The 16677-nt window shown below is 35.1% G+C and overlaps 1 protein-coding gene across 4 annotated transcripts in view; it reads right to left on the bottom strand.

Annotated features, from left to right (window-relative positions):
• Positions 1 to 256: 256 nt before the first annotated feature.
• Positions 257 to 16677, bottom strand: part of LOC136849695 (kinesin heavy chain-like) — a 446857-nt gene continuing 430436 nt past the window's right edge. For 2 of the 4 annotated variants that reach the window (XM_067123039.1, XM_067123040.1), the window contains 6 exons: positions 14438 to 14570; positions 13772 to 13960; positions 10983 to 11102; positions 2056 to 2191; positions 1720 to 1824; positions 257 to 1517 (listed from right to left, as the gene is read on the bottom strand). In XM_067123039.1, the coding sequence (XP_066979140.1) occupies positions 1504 to 1517; positions 1720 to 1824; positions 2056 to 2191; positions 10983 to 11102; positions 13772 to 13960; positions 14438 to 14570 (697 nt within the window). In that variant the 3' untranslated portion in view covers positions 257 to 1503. The remainder of the gene's footprint in view (positions 1518 to 1719; positions 1825 to 2055; positions 2192 to 10982; positions 11103 to 13771; positions 13961 to 14437; positions 14571 to 16677) is intronic. The other 2 variants (XM_067123042.1, XM_067123041.1) reach the window with 1 other exon arrangement.

Below are 16677 nucleotides of genomic sequence, written 5' to 3'. Positions count from 1 at the left end.
ATTCATCCAGTTTCCCCTTTCCTCAAGTTTTGTGCCTCGTTTGGCCTTGAAAGCCAGTTTGAATTGCTCTTTGTTAAACCAACAGTATCATGGCGTAGAAACCTTTCGGTGCCATCCCAAACATGACTGCCAGTTTCCAGTACTGCAGTACAAATGTATTTAAACGAGTTTCCTTCATTAATAAATAACTAAAAAAATAAATTTTCAAAACGACTTACTCTTTAGGCCATTCGCTCTCTTTCTTTCCATTTCTCTCTTTCTTTGTGGATTAGGGGATGCGTCTTAACTACATGGTTATTATCATCATTAACTAGCATGGGTGTCGAGGACAGGAAGGGGTTCTGGAAGGGTAGACACTTCGTTTCTTTACGCTTAAGTTACACCCATTCAGTTGCAAGCACAACTTGTGACTTTGGGGAGGAGAGGAAGGTTGTGTCCAAAACGATTTGCATGTATAGAACTTGCATTTTCACCTAGAACCTTTGTGGGACTCCAGCTTCTGAAGGCATCTGATGAACTGATAGCGGTAGGTTGGATAGTTAGTTGACTTACTGTAGATTAAGCTGGCTCATGCCAACACAGGCCCATTCCTTAAGGAGCCATATACAGTACATATACTAAGGTGTGAAAAGATCAGGAGGCTTGGTGTGAACTTCTTGATTGCCCAAACAAAAGAGGCACAGATAAATGTAGCAAATCTTATCCTTTTATACTTGATGGTTAGACTTAATTCAAGCCGTTACAACTGAGGTCACTAACCTCAACTCAGCGTTTTTTCAAAAGCTACATAAGGAGTAGTAGGTTGTTGACACGTGATCTGCTTGCCATAAGCCTAGTTTATCTATCCTGCATCAGGCTTACAATTTATCGTAGTTAGACATGAAGTTATGCAATTTACAGATCAGAATGCTTAAGTAGAAATGATGTTATGACTAAAAGCTTGAATTACTACTTTACCTATCTCCTTTGAAGCATATTCACAAAGATTCAGAATCTGGATGATATATGAGACTGAAGAACACAGCATGGACATGCAATATTTTGGACATAACCCACAGGTGATAACACTTAAGATACTGATGTGAATATATGTGGTGTATTAATATTCAATATCGTAGGTCTAAAAAAATGACACAGAGGTACATATGGTCACATTAAGCATATGACACATAATGAAATCGAGCGCAATTATATGAAAAAATTAACCGTCACGTCTGCTATGCTTCTCTTCTTAAGTCGCCGAGCCTTTGGCCAAGATAGCCAGGGGGCGATATTTCTCGATGTTTATGCTTCTGGTCGAAGGCATCAAACTTAGAGACCCCTTTTCCCCACAGGAAGTATAATGTCACCACTCTGGACCCTGCCTGAACCAAAAGCTAAGGGTCATCAGAATGGAGCCAAGCAGTAGTATATACCACAATGAAGTCATCTGTTTCGGAGAGTCTTTTCTTGGTTAATATTTCTTTGCTATATCTTCTACGGGATAGGTATATAGCTGGTTATTTAGCTGCTAGTTGCTGAAAAGCAAAAAAAGGGGAAAAAGGAATGTGAGGCTAGGTGCACTGACTTTAATATCTTAAGCCACCTTACAGTATCCGACAACAATTCATGTATATTATAATTTGCATGTTCAACTTGCCTAAAATAATGAACCTGATTTTTACTAACAATTATGTCAAATATTTCAAAAATTATATTAAAAAACTCTCTCCAACTAACCTACAAATGAGTGCAATTGTGCGGGATTAGGAGCTGGTCTAGCCATCATACCAAGAGCGCCCGGTCGGGAAAGAAGGCTCTGAGGCCCAGTACGAATTGGTTTAGCTGCAAAAGAGTTTCAGAGTCAGTGATCACAGATTAGTCTTAGTAATATTCTAAAAGAGAGATACACATTAGGAAGACAGCAGGTGACAATATTCAATGCCTCACTAATTTCATCTTCGGTTGTTGCACCTCAGGTATTTTTCTACTTTATATAGAACATTTTGCGCCACAACTATAAACAAATGACAAGATAGGCAATAACTGCGCAGCAACTGAAAGTTCTGTACTTACCAATGTGAGCCCCTTGACCTCGTCTGGCCAAGTTCTTCTGTCTAACTGCTTCCTTGATTCGATCCACCTCATACTGGTATCTCTTGCGGTCCCTCATGGCGCCCTCCTTGGCCTCCCGCAAAGCGGTCTCCAACGCCTGCAAAGACAAGAGGATTTGCTTTCAGTCGCTGTGAAGGACTTCTCAATTAAGTCGCTTCACCTTAGGATAAGAAAACTTACCTTCCGGTCTTCACGGCTCTTCTCAAAGCGATTTATCTCTGAACAGGAGAAAATGCCATTGCTATGCAATCAGGTAAAGGCGTTTCTACCTCAGTGGTTAGTTAATAGACTTGAACAAATAAAGCTTTACGATCTAGAGCTGAAGCTTTGCGATTTAGAGCTCGAGACCTAATCAAAGTAACGTGATCATGGACAACTTTAGAGCTTTCCATGCATTTGAATAATTTACATTTGGAAATGAATAATTCATGATATATTTAGAAATGGTTCAAAGTAGTGAGTACAGAAACATTTCTGTGCCCCATTAGATTAAGTGAATAGAGGGGAACAGGCTCTTAGCCAATATAAATAAAAAGTGTTTAGGAGGATTAAGAGTATCAGTAACAATAAAAAAAAACATGGTAACAGCATGACCTAAACCTGACGTACAAGAAATTTTATTTTCGCTATACCATTCCTAACTACTGAATTGAATGATTGAGCAATCTCTTAATCTAGAAAAAGTACAGAGTGAATCTAATTTTAAACTGAATTCCCTTCTACTTGAGTACCTATATTTTCCTAAGTGTATCGTCCTAATAACAGTTTTGCAAAGCTGAACGAGTGAGTTGTAAGGAGCTCTACGCTAAAAGGCAAATAAGTGTAAATAATATTAAGTCTTGAAAGAATTTAGAGTTAGTGCAAAAGTTACAACATTATTATCTCACTAAAATACTAATATCAAAAGTTTTCATGAGGAAAAGTAGCACGAACATGGGAAAAAATTTACGAAACGATTATTATATTTAATATAGTTGAATATATGAGGAGGATGTCCATTTTTTTGGCTGCAATATGGCTGGAAATTCTCAGATGCTATTCGGAAAGTACAATCGAAAAGCTTGTAGCAGTTTCCAGCTATGACTATACAGAATTTCTGGCGCAAGTGAGGTTTCAAAAGAATGTAAATAATAAATACTGACATTGCAAAAATGAGCGCAACTGTTGACTTCAAGTATCGTAGTAACGTTTTCTTGTTTTTTTCTGGGTGCTCAGCAAAGCATGAACTATTTTGTTCATGCTGATTATTTGAACATGGACATTACGTTTGTGTCTACTTTGATTTTCACGGAAATGGTTTTGCAAATAAATTCAACGGGTCTGCTGAGCTTACTTAAGTGCCTTGAAGACCATTAAAACTAGTGGTCAACTACCCATACTGCGGATATGACAGACGAACTTCCTCCTAAAATGCAATCTCGTGAAGTAACTATGATCTCTACCAGAAAATCGGGAGAACAGCCCTTTCATAATGCCCATTTTATTGATACGAACGAAATATATGCACCGCTCCGTTTAGGCATTGGCCATTTTGGTCCATCCCTCTGTTTTAAGGCTTTGTAATTTTTAAGCTTTGCTTCCTGAGGTTTCATGACCTGTCTAAGAGGCGTGTATTCATTTACAATCGTAAAGGAATGGACTGAATTTTGTGAAATCATTTTCACCTTGCGGGCTCAAGCCTGTAGTTTTGAGCTATCTCTAGTATTTAGTTTCTTTCCAGTGTTTATTCATGAACGACCATCAGTACCACTTACAATGATACTTAATTTTGGTGCAGGAAAGAAAATATTAAACAAATTTCCGTTGTTCCGTAGTCTCAAATTAAGTTTTGGCTTAATTCATTCATGGAAGCATTGTATAAAAAATATTGGTATGATTTCACAATGGAAAGCGGTTTTATGAATCGGCGTGATCAGGTTAAAACGAACTTCTCCAACAGATAAGAAAAAAAAAAAAGTTTTCTTCTGCATATTCAGTACGTCTTTACGTCCTTTCAGACCACTGATAATCATCACAATAATAAACTGTCTGAAAAATGATTCAGTATAAATGATAAAGCCCCTTGTTACGTTCGAGATAGGAGTCTGTGCAGCCAAACAACGTTTTCTGTCGTGGCCTCTGCATCAGCCAACAAGCCTTTTAAGCTCACATCCTAAAATCTCCTAAACTCGAGCCCATAACCGTCATTACCGAAAGTTACTTTTGTTATCGCCGAATATCCTTACGCTTCACAGTATAAAGGTAAGTTATACATTTTTGTTGAGGAAAATAAGCCATCTCGTAAAACAGATGATTTTTTACAGACACACACACATACATACATACATAGAGAGAGAGAGAGAGAGAGAGAGAGAGAGAGAGAGAGAGAGAGAGAGAGAGAGAGAGAGAGAGAGACTCTGGCAGCAGCATCTTGGATTTTTTAGTAAAGAAGAATACACATTCAGTGATATTTTACCACTGACGAACCAGATTTAGCTGCACATGATTTAGTTATAATCACGTGGTATAATAATATACTGTACTTTGCCTACATAAAACTAGACGAAGGGCGGTATGGTCAGATCTAAGCGACATGTAGCCTACACCTCACACTGGCCTTCGGGAAATATTACCAACAAAGTATTAGTTTGCACATAGTATCTTAGTTCGGATCACGTAGCTGAAAGGAAATAAAAAGTAACAAGATCTAGATAAGAGAATCAAAAGAATTCGTTAATCGGCACAGTTCTGTCTTCCAATCCCGCTAACCAGCTTCCCGGCCCACCAACGGCATCAACCGGCGTTCCTATGATAAAATGACGCGCTGGCAACTCCATAGATCCCTAACCAAAATTCGTCTCCCCAGTTTTGACGATGTTTACAAGATTTGCGGTTATTAATAATAATTTATCTTTACGTAAGCAGGAGTACCAATAGATTTACGAAGCGTTTGGAGGTAACAATATTGTAATTTTTATTAGCTTATCATTTTTAATTTTCTTCATACCTCACAAAGCCTTCTGGAACGAAGGTTAAATTAATACCATTGTCATATTAGTCATTAAGTCAAATATCAGCTAACTGCTTCAAGACAGGTTTAAAACGGAATATATCTCCAATAAGTGTGGCTACGTCGAAGCCAGAGACCACTTGACAGTCCGGAGGCGCGTGTAGCCTACCTAAAGAAAGAAGCATTGATTTTATCCCAACAAATTAACTACAAGTAATCTTTAAGACAAAACATACTAAATATAGAATGCATCATTTTAGAAACGTAATCTGCAAAATAATCTAATAACTGAGCTTCAAGAAAAAAACAGCAATAAAAAATAAAAAACTTAGACAGTAATCTCTTTAGATATGTGTTACTTATTTCACAAAACATACTTAAAAAAATTTCGGGATAAATTTAGGTAAAACATAATTTCTTGCGTTAACGCATGGAGCGTTTCGACTGCGCCTGCGCTGCACCTTCAGCCGTGACGTATGCTACTGTCCGAGCGTCTCTATTTTTTCTTTACTGAAGTGAAGCATCATCCTGGCATATTTAATCTCATATTTTATTTTCTACAAAGATAAAATTCTGATTAAACGAGAAGCCAGTATCAAAATGCCTGTTACTGACTGGTGTGGGTGACGGTATCCACCCTCCGTTCTCCAAACTGTTGAGTTACCCCTTATAAGGGGACATCAGGCAAACAATTTTTCACTACAGCCTAAAATTAATAATGAATGCAGTTCCCTCTCCATTTTCCCTTGTCATTTGCGACGAAGACTGACTTGAAAACGATCATGAATTCAATCATTATCATCAGATTATTGTGATGCGTCGAACAATTATTTATATTCGATATGCCGGTATCAAGACATTCATTTCTCGGTATAATGCGGTTCGGATTCCACAATAAACTGTAGGTCCCGTTGCTACGTAACCAATAGGTTCTTAGCCAGGTAAAATAAGTCTAATCCTTCGGGCCAGCCTGAGCTGTTAATCAGCTCAATGGTCTGGTTAAACTAATGTATACTTAATTTTTTCTTAAGACATTAAATTTTCTACGTAACGTCGGTTAGTGGATTTGTGTACACTATAGCACCTCAATTGCAAACCCAGGTGCAAAATATCTTATGCAATAATGGTTTTACTTAGCAACCATACTTCGTATTCATTATTAATTTTTTTTTTTTTTACATTTGGGCAGTGTTGTGAATCCCACAGAGTGTGAAAGGTCATACTTAATTCTTTGTGCTTCCTTGACAGAATCAGCGTTCCTTTAAATTATGGATTCTTCCCATAATCTTTGTGATATGACGACTGTCTTATTAACCTAATGCAGGTACTTTCTTGCAATTGTCCGTGTTAACGTTCATCTCATGCACATTTCTGATTTTTATAATTCGACATACTTACATTCCAGTGCTTCTCCTGATATATCAAGAATTAAATTGCCTCCACATGAATTCTGCAGCTTAAATTGTAACACAAGAAGTAAGGATTAAACGTACAATTTTTGAAGTTTCTTTCATAAAGAATAAAAGCTTTCTCAATAATACTCTTATGCTTCTTTTACCACCGGAGAGGTAAAAAATCCAGTTCCATTTTGTGGAATTTTTTTATTTGAATTTCATATAAAAATAATCGCTCTCCATCTATGCATTTTGTTTCTTACAAAAGTAATACAAGTGTGCAAATGGAATTCTTTATGTATTTTCTCATACACACTTATATCAGTGCACTACTTTAAATCCCAACAAGAATTCTTGGACAGACATGGTACTGCCACAGTTCACAAATAACAAAACACTCTTAGTCTCACTGCTCTCCGCCTAACTTAGTTTTCACAGATGTCCGTCAGAACGAAATCATTCTTTTGTGTCTTACAGAATGAAGTGAAATGAAAATGGTTCTATTTATTTCCGAAGATGCTTCCACATATGCTAGAAGTAGAATTATGGTTGCATGCCTAGGAAGTTTTACGCAATAATACAGCTTTTGTTTTTTCTTAAAGTAAGATGTTAATCTCCAAACACACGTGTACTTAGAAACAACATAAGTCTTATCTTCCCATTCTTCTACTTATAAAAAGGAAGGTAATGAAAACGGTGACTTCCACGCGTCAGTTTAAATATTTCGCGCCAAACCAAAGGCACTGCAAGAAGCCACCACAGAAATCGAACGTGGAGCGCATGCGCACACAGGAAAGGAGGCTTATCGAGAAAGGTGGAGAGAGCGGAGGATGCTCTTGGGGGCGGAACAACTGTTCCATGAACCACATTAAAGGAGCAATTAAGCTTTATTAAAATAAGGCTCTAGTTATACGATTAGCGTGGTTTTCAAAAGAAGAAGTGGCAAGTCACTCAGACAGTTGTTTTACAGTCTTGCTGAAAATGGACGAATTTTTTTAACTAGGTCACGGTCTGGCCATTGGACCAGGCCTACCTACCAGAGTGAGAGCCTCGTAGGATACACAGCCTTTATTATATATACACATACACTCATACATACGAACACTTTGAAGGTGGTAAACATTTTTGAATGTTTGTCCAAAACTTCACATTCTTTGAGAACTGGAGATATCTCAATGTTAACTTGTGGCAATGACTATATGCCCGCGCAGATAAACCTGCTAAGAACCGACACTATTAATTATTTGGTAATCTATATGAAGACATTAGTTTTTTCAGTGCTTCTTGCATTTGTTTTAGTAAGGGTTAAGAAAACACTAAAGTTTCATCTTTATTATGAAATTTAAACGAATTTGTGTGTAAAGTCACCGCCATCCTCAGCTCATGTTTTTAAACCTATGCTGTATATAAATTAATCATTTGAAAATATAGTTTTTTAGCTCAATTTTCAAAATACCACCAAACGACGAGTGATAATATTATCTTTTGAGCTTTTATATTAAAGATAATAAATCTATCATGACCTAACCACCTACTTTTGAGTTTTTCTTGTAATAGTTGCTATCTGAACAATATAATGTTCAAATCAGTTTTGATAAAAGGTGAATAAACCATACTTACTAAAAATACATGTAAAATATAAACAAAATAAAATGGATAACGTTCAGATATTTGAGGAAGCCATTATTTGAACAAAAGGTTCCATCTTCGTTTTTCTTGGGTGATCTGGTAGCACCCAGCAATCTGCATCTTCTCACACATGATTTACCATTCTTTCATTTACTTTCTATTTATCTTTCGAGTAAGAGCATGATACAGGATTTTTGTAACAGTTCCCGATAGACTAAATTTAGAAGCGCAAATCTTCACATAACGCTTCATTCATATAAAAAAATTAACTGAATTACAACTTGAGACCCTGTATTCGATGAAAACTTAAGTCTTACTTAAAAAAAAAGAACTTCTTGATGAAATATAAAATTTTACACCTTCATTTTCTCATATTTCTTCTGTATCACCGCTATTTAAGAATGTTGTACATTTAACTGCAAAATCTTCGTTATTGTTGATAATGCGTATGATTTCTGTACTTTAGAACTGCATAATATGTAATTTGCAATTTGCTGATCCGCAGATACAGTCTAGATATGAAAATAGTATCTATTCGGTAATCAAGTAATAATGCTATCAGTAAAATCCTGATATAGAGAAAAGCAGGAAGAAAAATGCGAGTACAAACAAAATTCCCGGTATATAAGGAAAAGCTGAAAACTACCAACAGTATCAGCGAGCTGTGACGCCACGAATGTGACTGACTTTGAGATGGAGATTTACAGTGTCAAATAATGTAATGAAATGGACAAAATAATGGAACTGAACACAACTACGCAGGATTTTGTATGGTATTGTACAGGTGGTAATTCATATAGGTCAGAGTGTTTTGGGATGGTTTGGCAATGTAGAAAGAATGGAGAGCGATAGATTGATGAAAAGACTGTATATTTCGGAAGTGTCAGCGAAAGAAGACCCACAGAGAGCTGTTAAGATTGCTTGAAAGAGGTCCGGCAGATGAATGGCCTTGATATGAAGGAAGCATAAGAATGCATCCAAGATTGAGGTAAATGGCACAGTGTGCATAGGGGTGTTTGACACGCTGCGGATGAGCCTTGTGTGTGAGAATATAAAACAAGTAACGCTGTGACATTTCTCTGCTCGGGAGTTCACCCATGATTTTGCAGTTTAGTTAAGAAAGTGCCAGTGACTGCTCGGATTTCTTCTGTTCTTTGGCATCATCCTTGTTAGGGAAACGGCTTATAGTTACTTGTATGTATATATATATATATATATATATATATATATATATATATATATATATATATATATATATATAGAATGGCTATGGACTAACTGTTTATCCGGAAAGACCTACTGGGGACCAGAAGGTAAATATTTTGAGTTATATAAATATTTTGGAGTTATATATATATATATATATATATATATATATATATATATATATATATATATATATATATATATATATATATAAAGGGGCAATGCCAAGAAGGAAGGAGAAACGACGGAGTGGTGCTAGGCCTTTCGACCTATTGTCCTTTATAGCAGACTGCTAAGTAAAGGACAATAAGTCGAAAGGCCTCTGGCACCACTCCGTCGTTTCTCTTCCCTTCGTGGCATTACCTTTATTTATATAATTATCACGTTCCACATTTTTGTGATTCAGTTATGTATATATATATATATATATATATATATATATATATATATATATATATACATCATCTCGTAAACGACGTATGTCCCCCTCATAATCGTACAAATATATGCAAAGAGGCAATAATAGTTATTAATGCGAGTAAGGAATAATAAAAACGCTGTGCACATCGCACTTCTGAAGAAGCTTACGTCATTCTTATTATTTCATTCTTATTATTTCAAGTTATGAGATATGTTCAGAAATGCAAGATTGTTTTAGAAATGTTTATATCTGGACTTTATTTTATTTCAATGATAACAATTAGCGCTCAAGCAAGAGGAATCGGTTAATAAAGCTAATTATGAAGCGGAGAAGCAAGATGGTCTTTTACGGAAGGGATTCAAGTACATTCCTATACAAAAATGGGAATTTACATTAATGAGGAGGGGCAAAAGAAGCTATCAGCAAGGCAAAATTATCAGGTCAAGTAATAGGAAAGGATTAAACGAAAGGACGTCGTGTTCACTGTTCGGATACAAGGCAGGAAATAATGTCATTTTTCAGTTGTCGATCATTAATTTGTCGTGCATTTACATCTTGTTTTGAAATGTATGAAATCTATTTCCAGCCTCGTTTTTAGGTGTAATAAAAAAAAAAAAAAAAAAGCAAAAACAAAAAAAGGGGGGCCCGGGAGAATGATGAGTAAGGAAAAAGAGGAGACCATTTTTTCTAAAAAAAAAAAAAAAAGTTTTTAATTATTAAAAAAAAAAGATTGTACAATTTAGGAATGCGTGAGCGTTGCAATCTGAAATATGTTAAATCTAAAAAGAAACTATTTGCATGCCCCTGCGGAATTCAGAATCATATGACCGTAAGGAAATGATTCTTATGCATATTTTTCAGTTAAATATATTCTTTAAAAGGCCTTCAGAGGAGAATAGTGTACATCAAATTCTTGATGAAAATTGTCTTCAAAACATTATTTTATTATAATTATTCAACTACATTAATGTATCTGCATCTCAAGCCGATTGAATTCTTTAAATTCTACATTGAAAAGCATTCATATAGTCTTTCATTTAAACGTGGATTTAAATCATGTAATCCTAGTTCATCCAAATGACTCCAAATACCGGGACATACCATAGTTAACGCTTCAACATAAATCAATCAAAGAAAACGTGTTCAAAGGAAACAAGGGAGGACTCCACTAAATGTAAGGTTCGAGCAATACAAAAGGAAAGCTAATGTCTCGTTCTCTCTCTCTCTTTCGTTCTCTTTAAACTCTCACCTGTACCCTGCCCATAGTTGCCTTAAGACGTTGCTCCAGTTTGGGCACAACACAGCGGAGTTGGGCATTATCCTCCTCCAACTTGTAGTGCAAATCGGATTCTTCGTCTTCGGCATCAGTCTACAGTAGTGGAAAGAGATATGGCAACACCCCTTTTTGGCTCATTAGTAAGCATCATCATTAAAGGCAGAAATTCAGTGGTTCATTAGTAATGGTCATCATATCATGCCCACATTCACAAGCGAAGTTGTGTGGAAGGCATAAAAAGGCTTAGCTTCTAAGTTATATGTCATTATGAAAAAAAAATATGCTGTTAGGCAAAGCTAGTCTAGTTGTCTATGACTGTTCTAAAATTTGAAAAAAATGAAAGCTACTGTTGACAAGACTGTTATCAATATGCAAGGCTTCATTATGAAAACGTTATATGAGTTTTTGAAAGTAAGGTTAAATAATGATTGACATTATTACACTGTGAGCTTTCCAGTAGGGAAATGAATATATGAAATCAGCAGTTAGGCAGTTCACATATAAATCTCATCTAAAAATCATGCATCTGATTCCGAGTACATTTCATTCGAACACCTATGTAGACATGCCAATTCCCATGAAAAGTAATGAGAACTGTGTGTAACTGTGTTGTGTCTACATTCATTTTATTAATAAAACGATGTATATATATATATATATATATATATATATATATATATATATAAACTGTATAGTATATATAATACACAAACATTTTATTTATATATATATATATATATATATATAAACTGTATAGTATATATAATACACAAACATTTTATATATATATATATATATATATATATATATATATATATCTATCTATATATATATATATATATATATATAATATATATATATATATATATATATAAACTGTATAGTATATATAATACACAAACATTTTATTTATATATATATATATATATATATATATATATATATATATATGTATGAATATATAGATATATATGTATATATATATATATATATATATATATATATATATTATACCATAAATGATATATTAGTTTAATATGGTTGACTGAAGAGCTTAAATGGAGTTTTCTCTTTTTTAACCACTAGGAGGATAACGAATTAAACAGAACACAGATACATACCAAAAATATGCAAATAGATATGATACGTAATCAGAACTTTCTGTGTCAATGAGGCTTCACAGTGAAAAAAAATAGTACCATGACTGTGCATGACCAACCATATACCATGAGACACTAGGGGGGTTGCCATATTCTCTGTATCCTTAACTACTGGTGACATGACATTTGAAATTTTGGGAACAGGAAGAGAAAACTCTTCCCTTCTGAATTTGTCCGTCACATCGTATCATGCTTCAAGAGAATGGCAGACTTGAGAGGGGAGTTTTGCTATCACTGCATTCTTTTATTCCTTTTTTTATGGTGTAATGATGGAGGCATAGAGCTAATAAAAGAGAAAAATAAGGAAAGAGTTCAAAAGGAGAAGGACGTTCATATTTTTTCAAACAAGGGTAGTTAATGCAGGAGCGGTGTTATACATCTGGATGAAGACAAAACATAAATAAATGTATGCTTACATTCCTTCTATTTACATGGAACTCAGGAGCCACCAGTTACTGGATTATTGTCAATGAAGCATTAACGATTTGTTTTGTCTCAATCAAGAACATTACATGACAGTAAACAGATAACCTTTACCTGTTCCTTTCTTAATTAGCTTTTTCGTCTTGTGAAAAATCCTGTGGAAATTCCTCAGACAGACAAAGGTAAAGCACTTTTTCATCCGCAGACTTCCCACTTTCTTTTTTCAACATTAATATATCAACCCGTTCCGTACTAAGTTATGAACCTGCTCTTACCCTTCATTTCTCAGAAAATTGTTAAGAGATACATAAAAAAACATTCATTTTCCGTACTGATAAAGTATTTAAATTTATTTATATTTATCATTATCATCATTCGCATAAAGTATAATAACTTTTATAACTTATTACAACACAATACACTTATACCCAATTCACACCCATCAATGAAGTTCTCTATAATTATTTACCCACAATCGTTAGCTGCAATACAACTACAAATAGCAACACCATCACAGGGAAAACATCTTCAGTGCGTCATTCCTTATTTCCGGTGTAACTTAAATGATATTCTATTTCCATACTCCAGGTTTGGTTCTGCTACAAACAGCTGATCTACTGTGGACTTAATACTTGGTTAGTAACAACTCAGACAAGAACAAAGGTGAGTGAAATATGTTGTTACTTATAGAAAAACCTTTATCTAAAATTAAAACACATATGGGTGTTTATTTTAATTCATGTCAATAAACTTTCCAGTTAACCACACGACGATGTTAATTTTTGTTCCTTATAATTCTCTTGTAAAAAGAATAGAAGATATATGTACAATAATGCAGTATTTACAGTGCCATTAATAATAAAACCTTGATTATGAAGTATTTTATGCATTTTCTGAAGAATTATCTCTGTGATACTTACTTAAGTTTGCAATGAATTAAGACGGTAAATCTGACATTCCATATTTGTTATTTATGTGGAAAGTAGGGGTAAACAATCCATAACATAAACCAAAGAAATAAAATCATAACCTGCAGTGTAACCAAAAAATATATTAACAGCTCTGATGAACGCCCATGCTTAAATCCATGAGCCAAGAGAATGCCATCATCATCACTTCTCGAAATCTATTCAACCGCCTGTTAACAGATCACAAAGGTAATGAAGCCTAACCACCTACCTTGACGCGTTCCATGGTAGCTCTCAGCCTCTTCTCCAGTTTAGGCAGCTCGCAGCGCAGGTCGGCGTTGTCCCTGACGAGCTGCTTGTGTACTTTGGTCAGCTGATCGAGGTTGTTCTCCAAGAAGCTGATCTTCTGTTTCTGGGCAACGGATCCTCCCAGGATGTCCTCGTCCTCTCCAGCTGCCGACTGTCGAGTTGGAGGAGTTTAGTACTGATGGTCCTCTCACCACGACAATTTCATAATCTTAAGACAGGTATTTTTCATGCTTACGATCTAAGATTGTTGTTTATTAGTGCAAAAATGACTGTTAATATCCTCGGCCGTATAACAGTTCACAGTTTTGAGGTTATTCATTTCCAAGTAGAAGAAAATTAAGGTTCATGCCCTTAAGTCACTTCTTTGGAACTGACGGTAAATATCTACAGCCGATATCACAGTAGCCTACGGTGGGTGCTAAGCAGTATAAGCAGACAATCATGATTAGCTTTGATGACATCGGTAACGGACTTAAAGTCATCTTAATAACAGAAAATTGGACTTTTGCTTATAGTGTTCCGCTATCGCTATTGAGCTATATTTAAAGCGATCCAAAATTTGCATTTTACGGCAATATTAAGATCAACAATATTAACTGCTGCCATTAACAATAATAAAAGCACCTACCCTTCTAACTCTGGTTTGCAAGTCCTGAACGAAAAGCTTTCTGAGGTTATGCAAAGTCTGCAGCTCCTTCGCCACTGTGTCCTCCAACCCCTTCAGGTCGTTGTGTGCTTGTTCCCGTCTTTCATTCAACATGCTGTGGGAGACAGGTTGAATACTCTATAACGGACAAATCAATGAACGCTCTTAATGATTCATTTTAACATATTGATATCAAACGTTTAATAATAATAATAATAATAATAATAATAATAATAATAATAATAATAATAATAATAATAATAATAATGTACTGTAATCCGTAAATATGAAAATAGACAAATTCAGGATATTTAGCGTCGCTTCAAAACTTTATATATATATATATATATATATATATATATATATATATATATATATATATATATATATATATATATATATATATATATGGTTTAACACAGAATTCTTATCGTAAGCATTTGAACTTCTTATATTAATATACAAATGACATGAATATACAAAAATATTGTTATTGTCTATAGGCGTGCTTTTACACAAAAACATAGCGTTCTACAGTTTAGGATATTGATATATAAATATATCTATTATAATTGTCAAATATTCAGATAAAGAGGCCAAAGAAACCACATTGAATCTCTCTCTCTCTCTCTCTCTCATAAACTACTATTAGTGTTCAGATCGATTTCCTAGCACTGGATTCTTACGATTTTCGGAATTATCCGTTTAGCCTAAACACCGTTGAATAATTATTAAGGTATACTGCTAGGAGCATTTTAAACCCTGCATGTGTCCAAATATAGGAATTGTTTTACTCAGTTCTGTTTGAGCTCTTACACTAAATCTGTAAATTCATTAAAAGTTTTTTACCAAAGGAAAGGCTGTTACATTAAGGAATGATTATTTTAGACACAAGTTATAGTCTACGATAAAATACGTTTTCTATAGCTACTAGCGTAGTTAAAAGAAAACGGTTTATATATAAACTGTAGAAAGAAACACGAAGCTCGTTCCTCTATAAACATGTGAAAATCTTTGTATTTGTGATGTAATTGATAGTGCAATAACTTTTTACTTGTATAAATTAACTAAAATCCGGGGTAATTCTAAGCCGGCTGTCCGCGGTGAGCTAGACTATGGCATTTGACGTTTTCCTATGTTATTTTACTTGCTTTACAAGAATTTAAAGTAATATTTTGTCGGCCAGCTGTAACTAAACTGTAATAACCTTTGAAGACTACACGACTTGAATTACCTAACGCGGGGTAGGTCTAAGCTGGCATTCCGCGGCGAGCCCACCACCCCCCTCCATGGCTAATACGGCAAAGCTGTAACCAGTAAACATCCCTACAGTACGTTAGGTTGGTATTTTTAAATGTGTTTACTGGTTACAATTTTGCCGTATTAGCTATGGAGGGGGGTGGGGGGCTCACTGCGGAATGCCGGTTCAGATCTACCCTGTCGGTAGTGTAGTCTTCAAAGGTAAATTACAGTTTAGTTACAGCCGCCCGACAAAATATTACTTTAAATTCTTGTAAAGCAAGTAAAATAACATAGGAAAACGTCAATTGCCATAGTCTAGCTCACCGCGGACAGCCAGCTTAGAATTACCAAATCCGGATTTTTACCAAAAATTCGAAAGCTGAACGAATTCTCAAACGCATAGTGCAAACTTAATACAATAATCAAACCAAGTTCGTATTAAGCTCAATTTTAAAATTGTGTGACAAACCAGACTTCCAAATGTTTCAGAAATCTTGTTAAAGTTATAGAGCTGATGAACTAAATTTATAGTAGATAATACTAACACAGTCGTGATCGGGCACACGAACACACACACATACATACATAAATACATACATACATACATACATATATAATGTTATTACTACTTTTGTGACTTGATATGTCAATTGTCCTTACATTCGGAGGCTACTACCATTATTTTTAGGACAATTAACTCAGTCTAGCCTATACATAACAATTCAAACCTTGGCATAGGCTAATACAAGTTTACCCCATGGCCTAAGCTAATATTCTAGGGCTATTCTTGGCTAGAACTGGTACTTGACGTCGGAGACGGACGAATCTTCCTTTTGTAGTTAGGTTGAGGGGAAAGGCTGACTCCCGCAGTTTGTTTAATGTTTCTTAGTAGCTGGATACATGGTGTACCATCTTATTCCTGGTGGAATCCTTCCATAATTGTTAGAACTGGTTCCTAAACTGGTGCCCTATACTGGTTC

Source organism: Macrobrachium rosenbergii, chromosome 21 (genome assembly GCF_040412425.1).
Source record: "Macrobrachium rosenbergii isolate ZJJX-2024 chromosome 21, ASM4041242v1, whole genome shotgun sequence".
Classification (NCBI taxonomy): domain Eukaryota; kingdom Metazoa; phylum Arthropoda; class Malacostraca; order Decapoda; family Palaemonidae; genus Macrobrachium; species Macrobrachium rosenbergii.
Note: the sequence above shows the minus strand (reverse complement) of the source record. Positions and strands in the feature narration are given on the sequence as shown.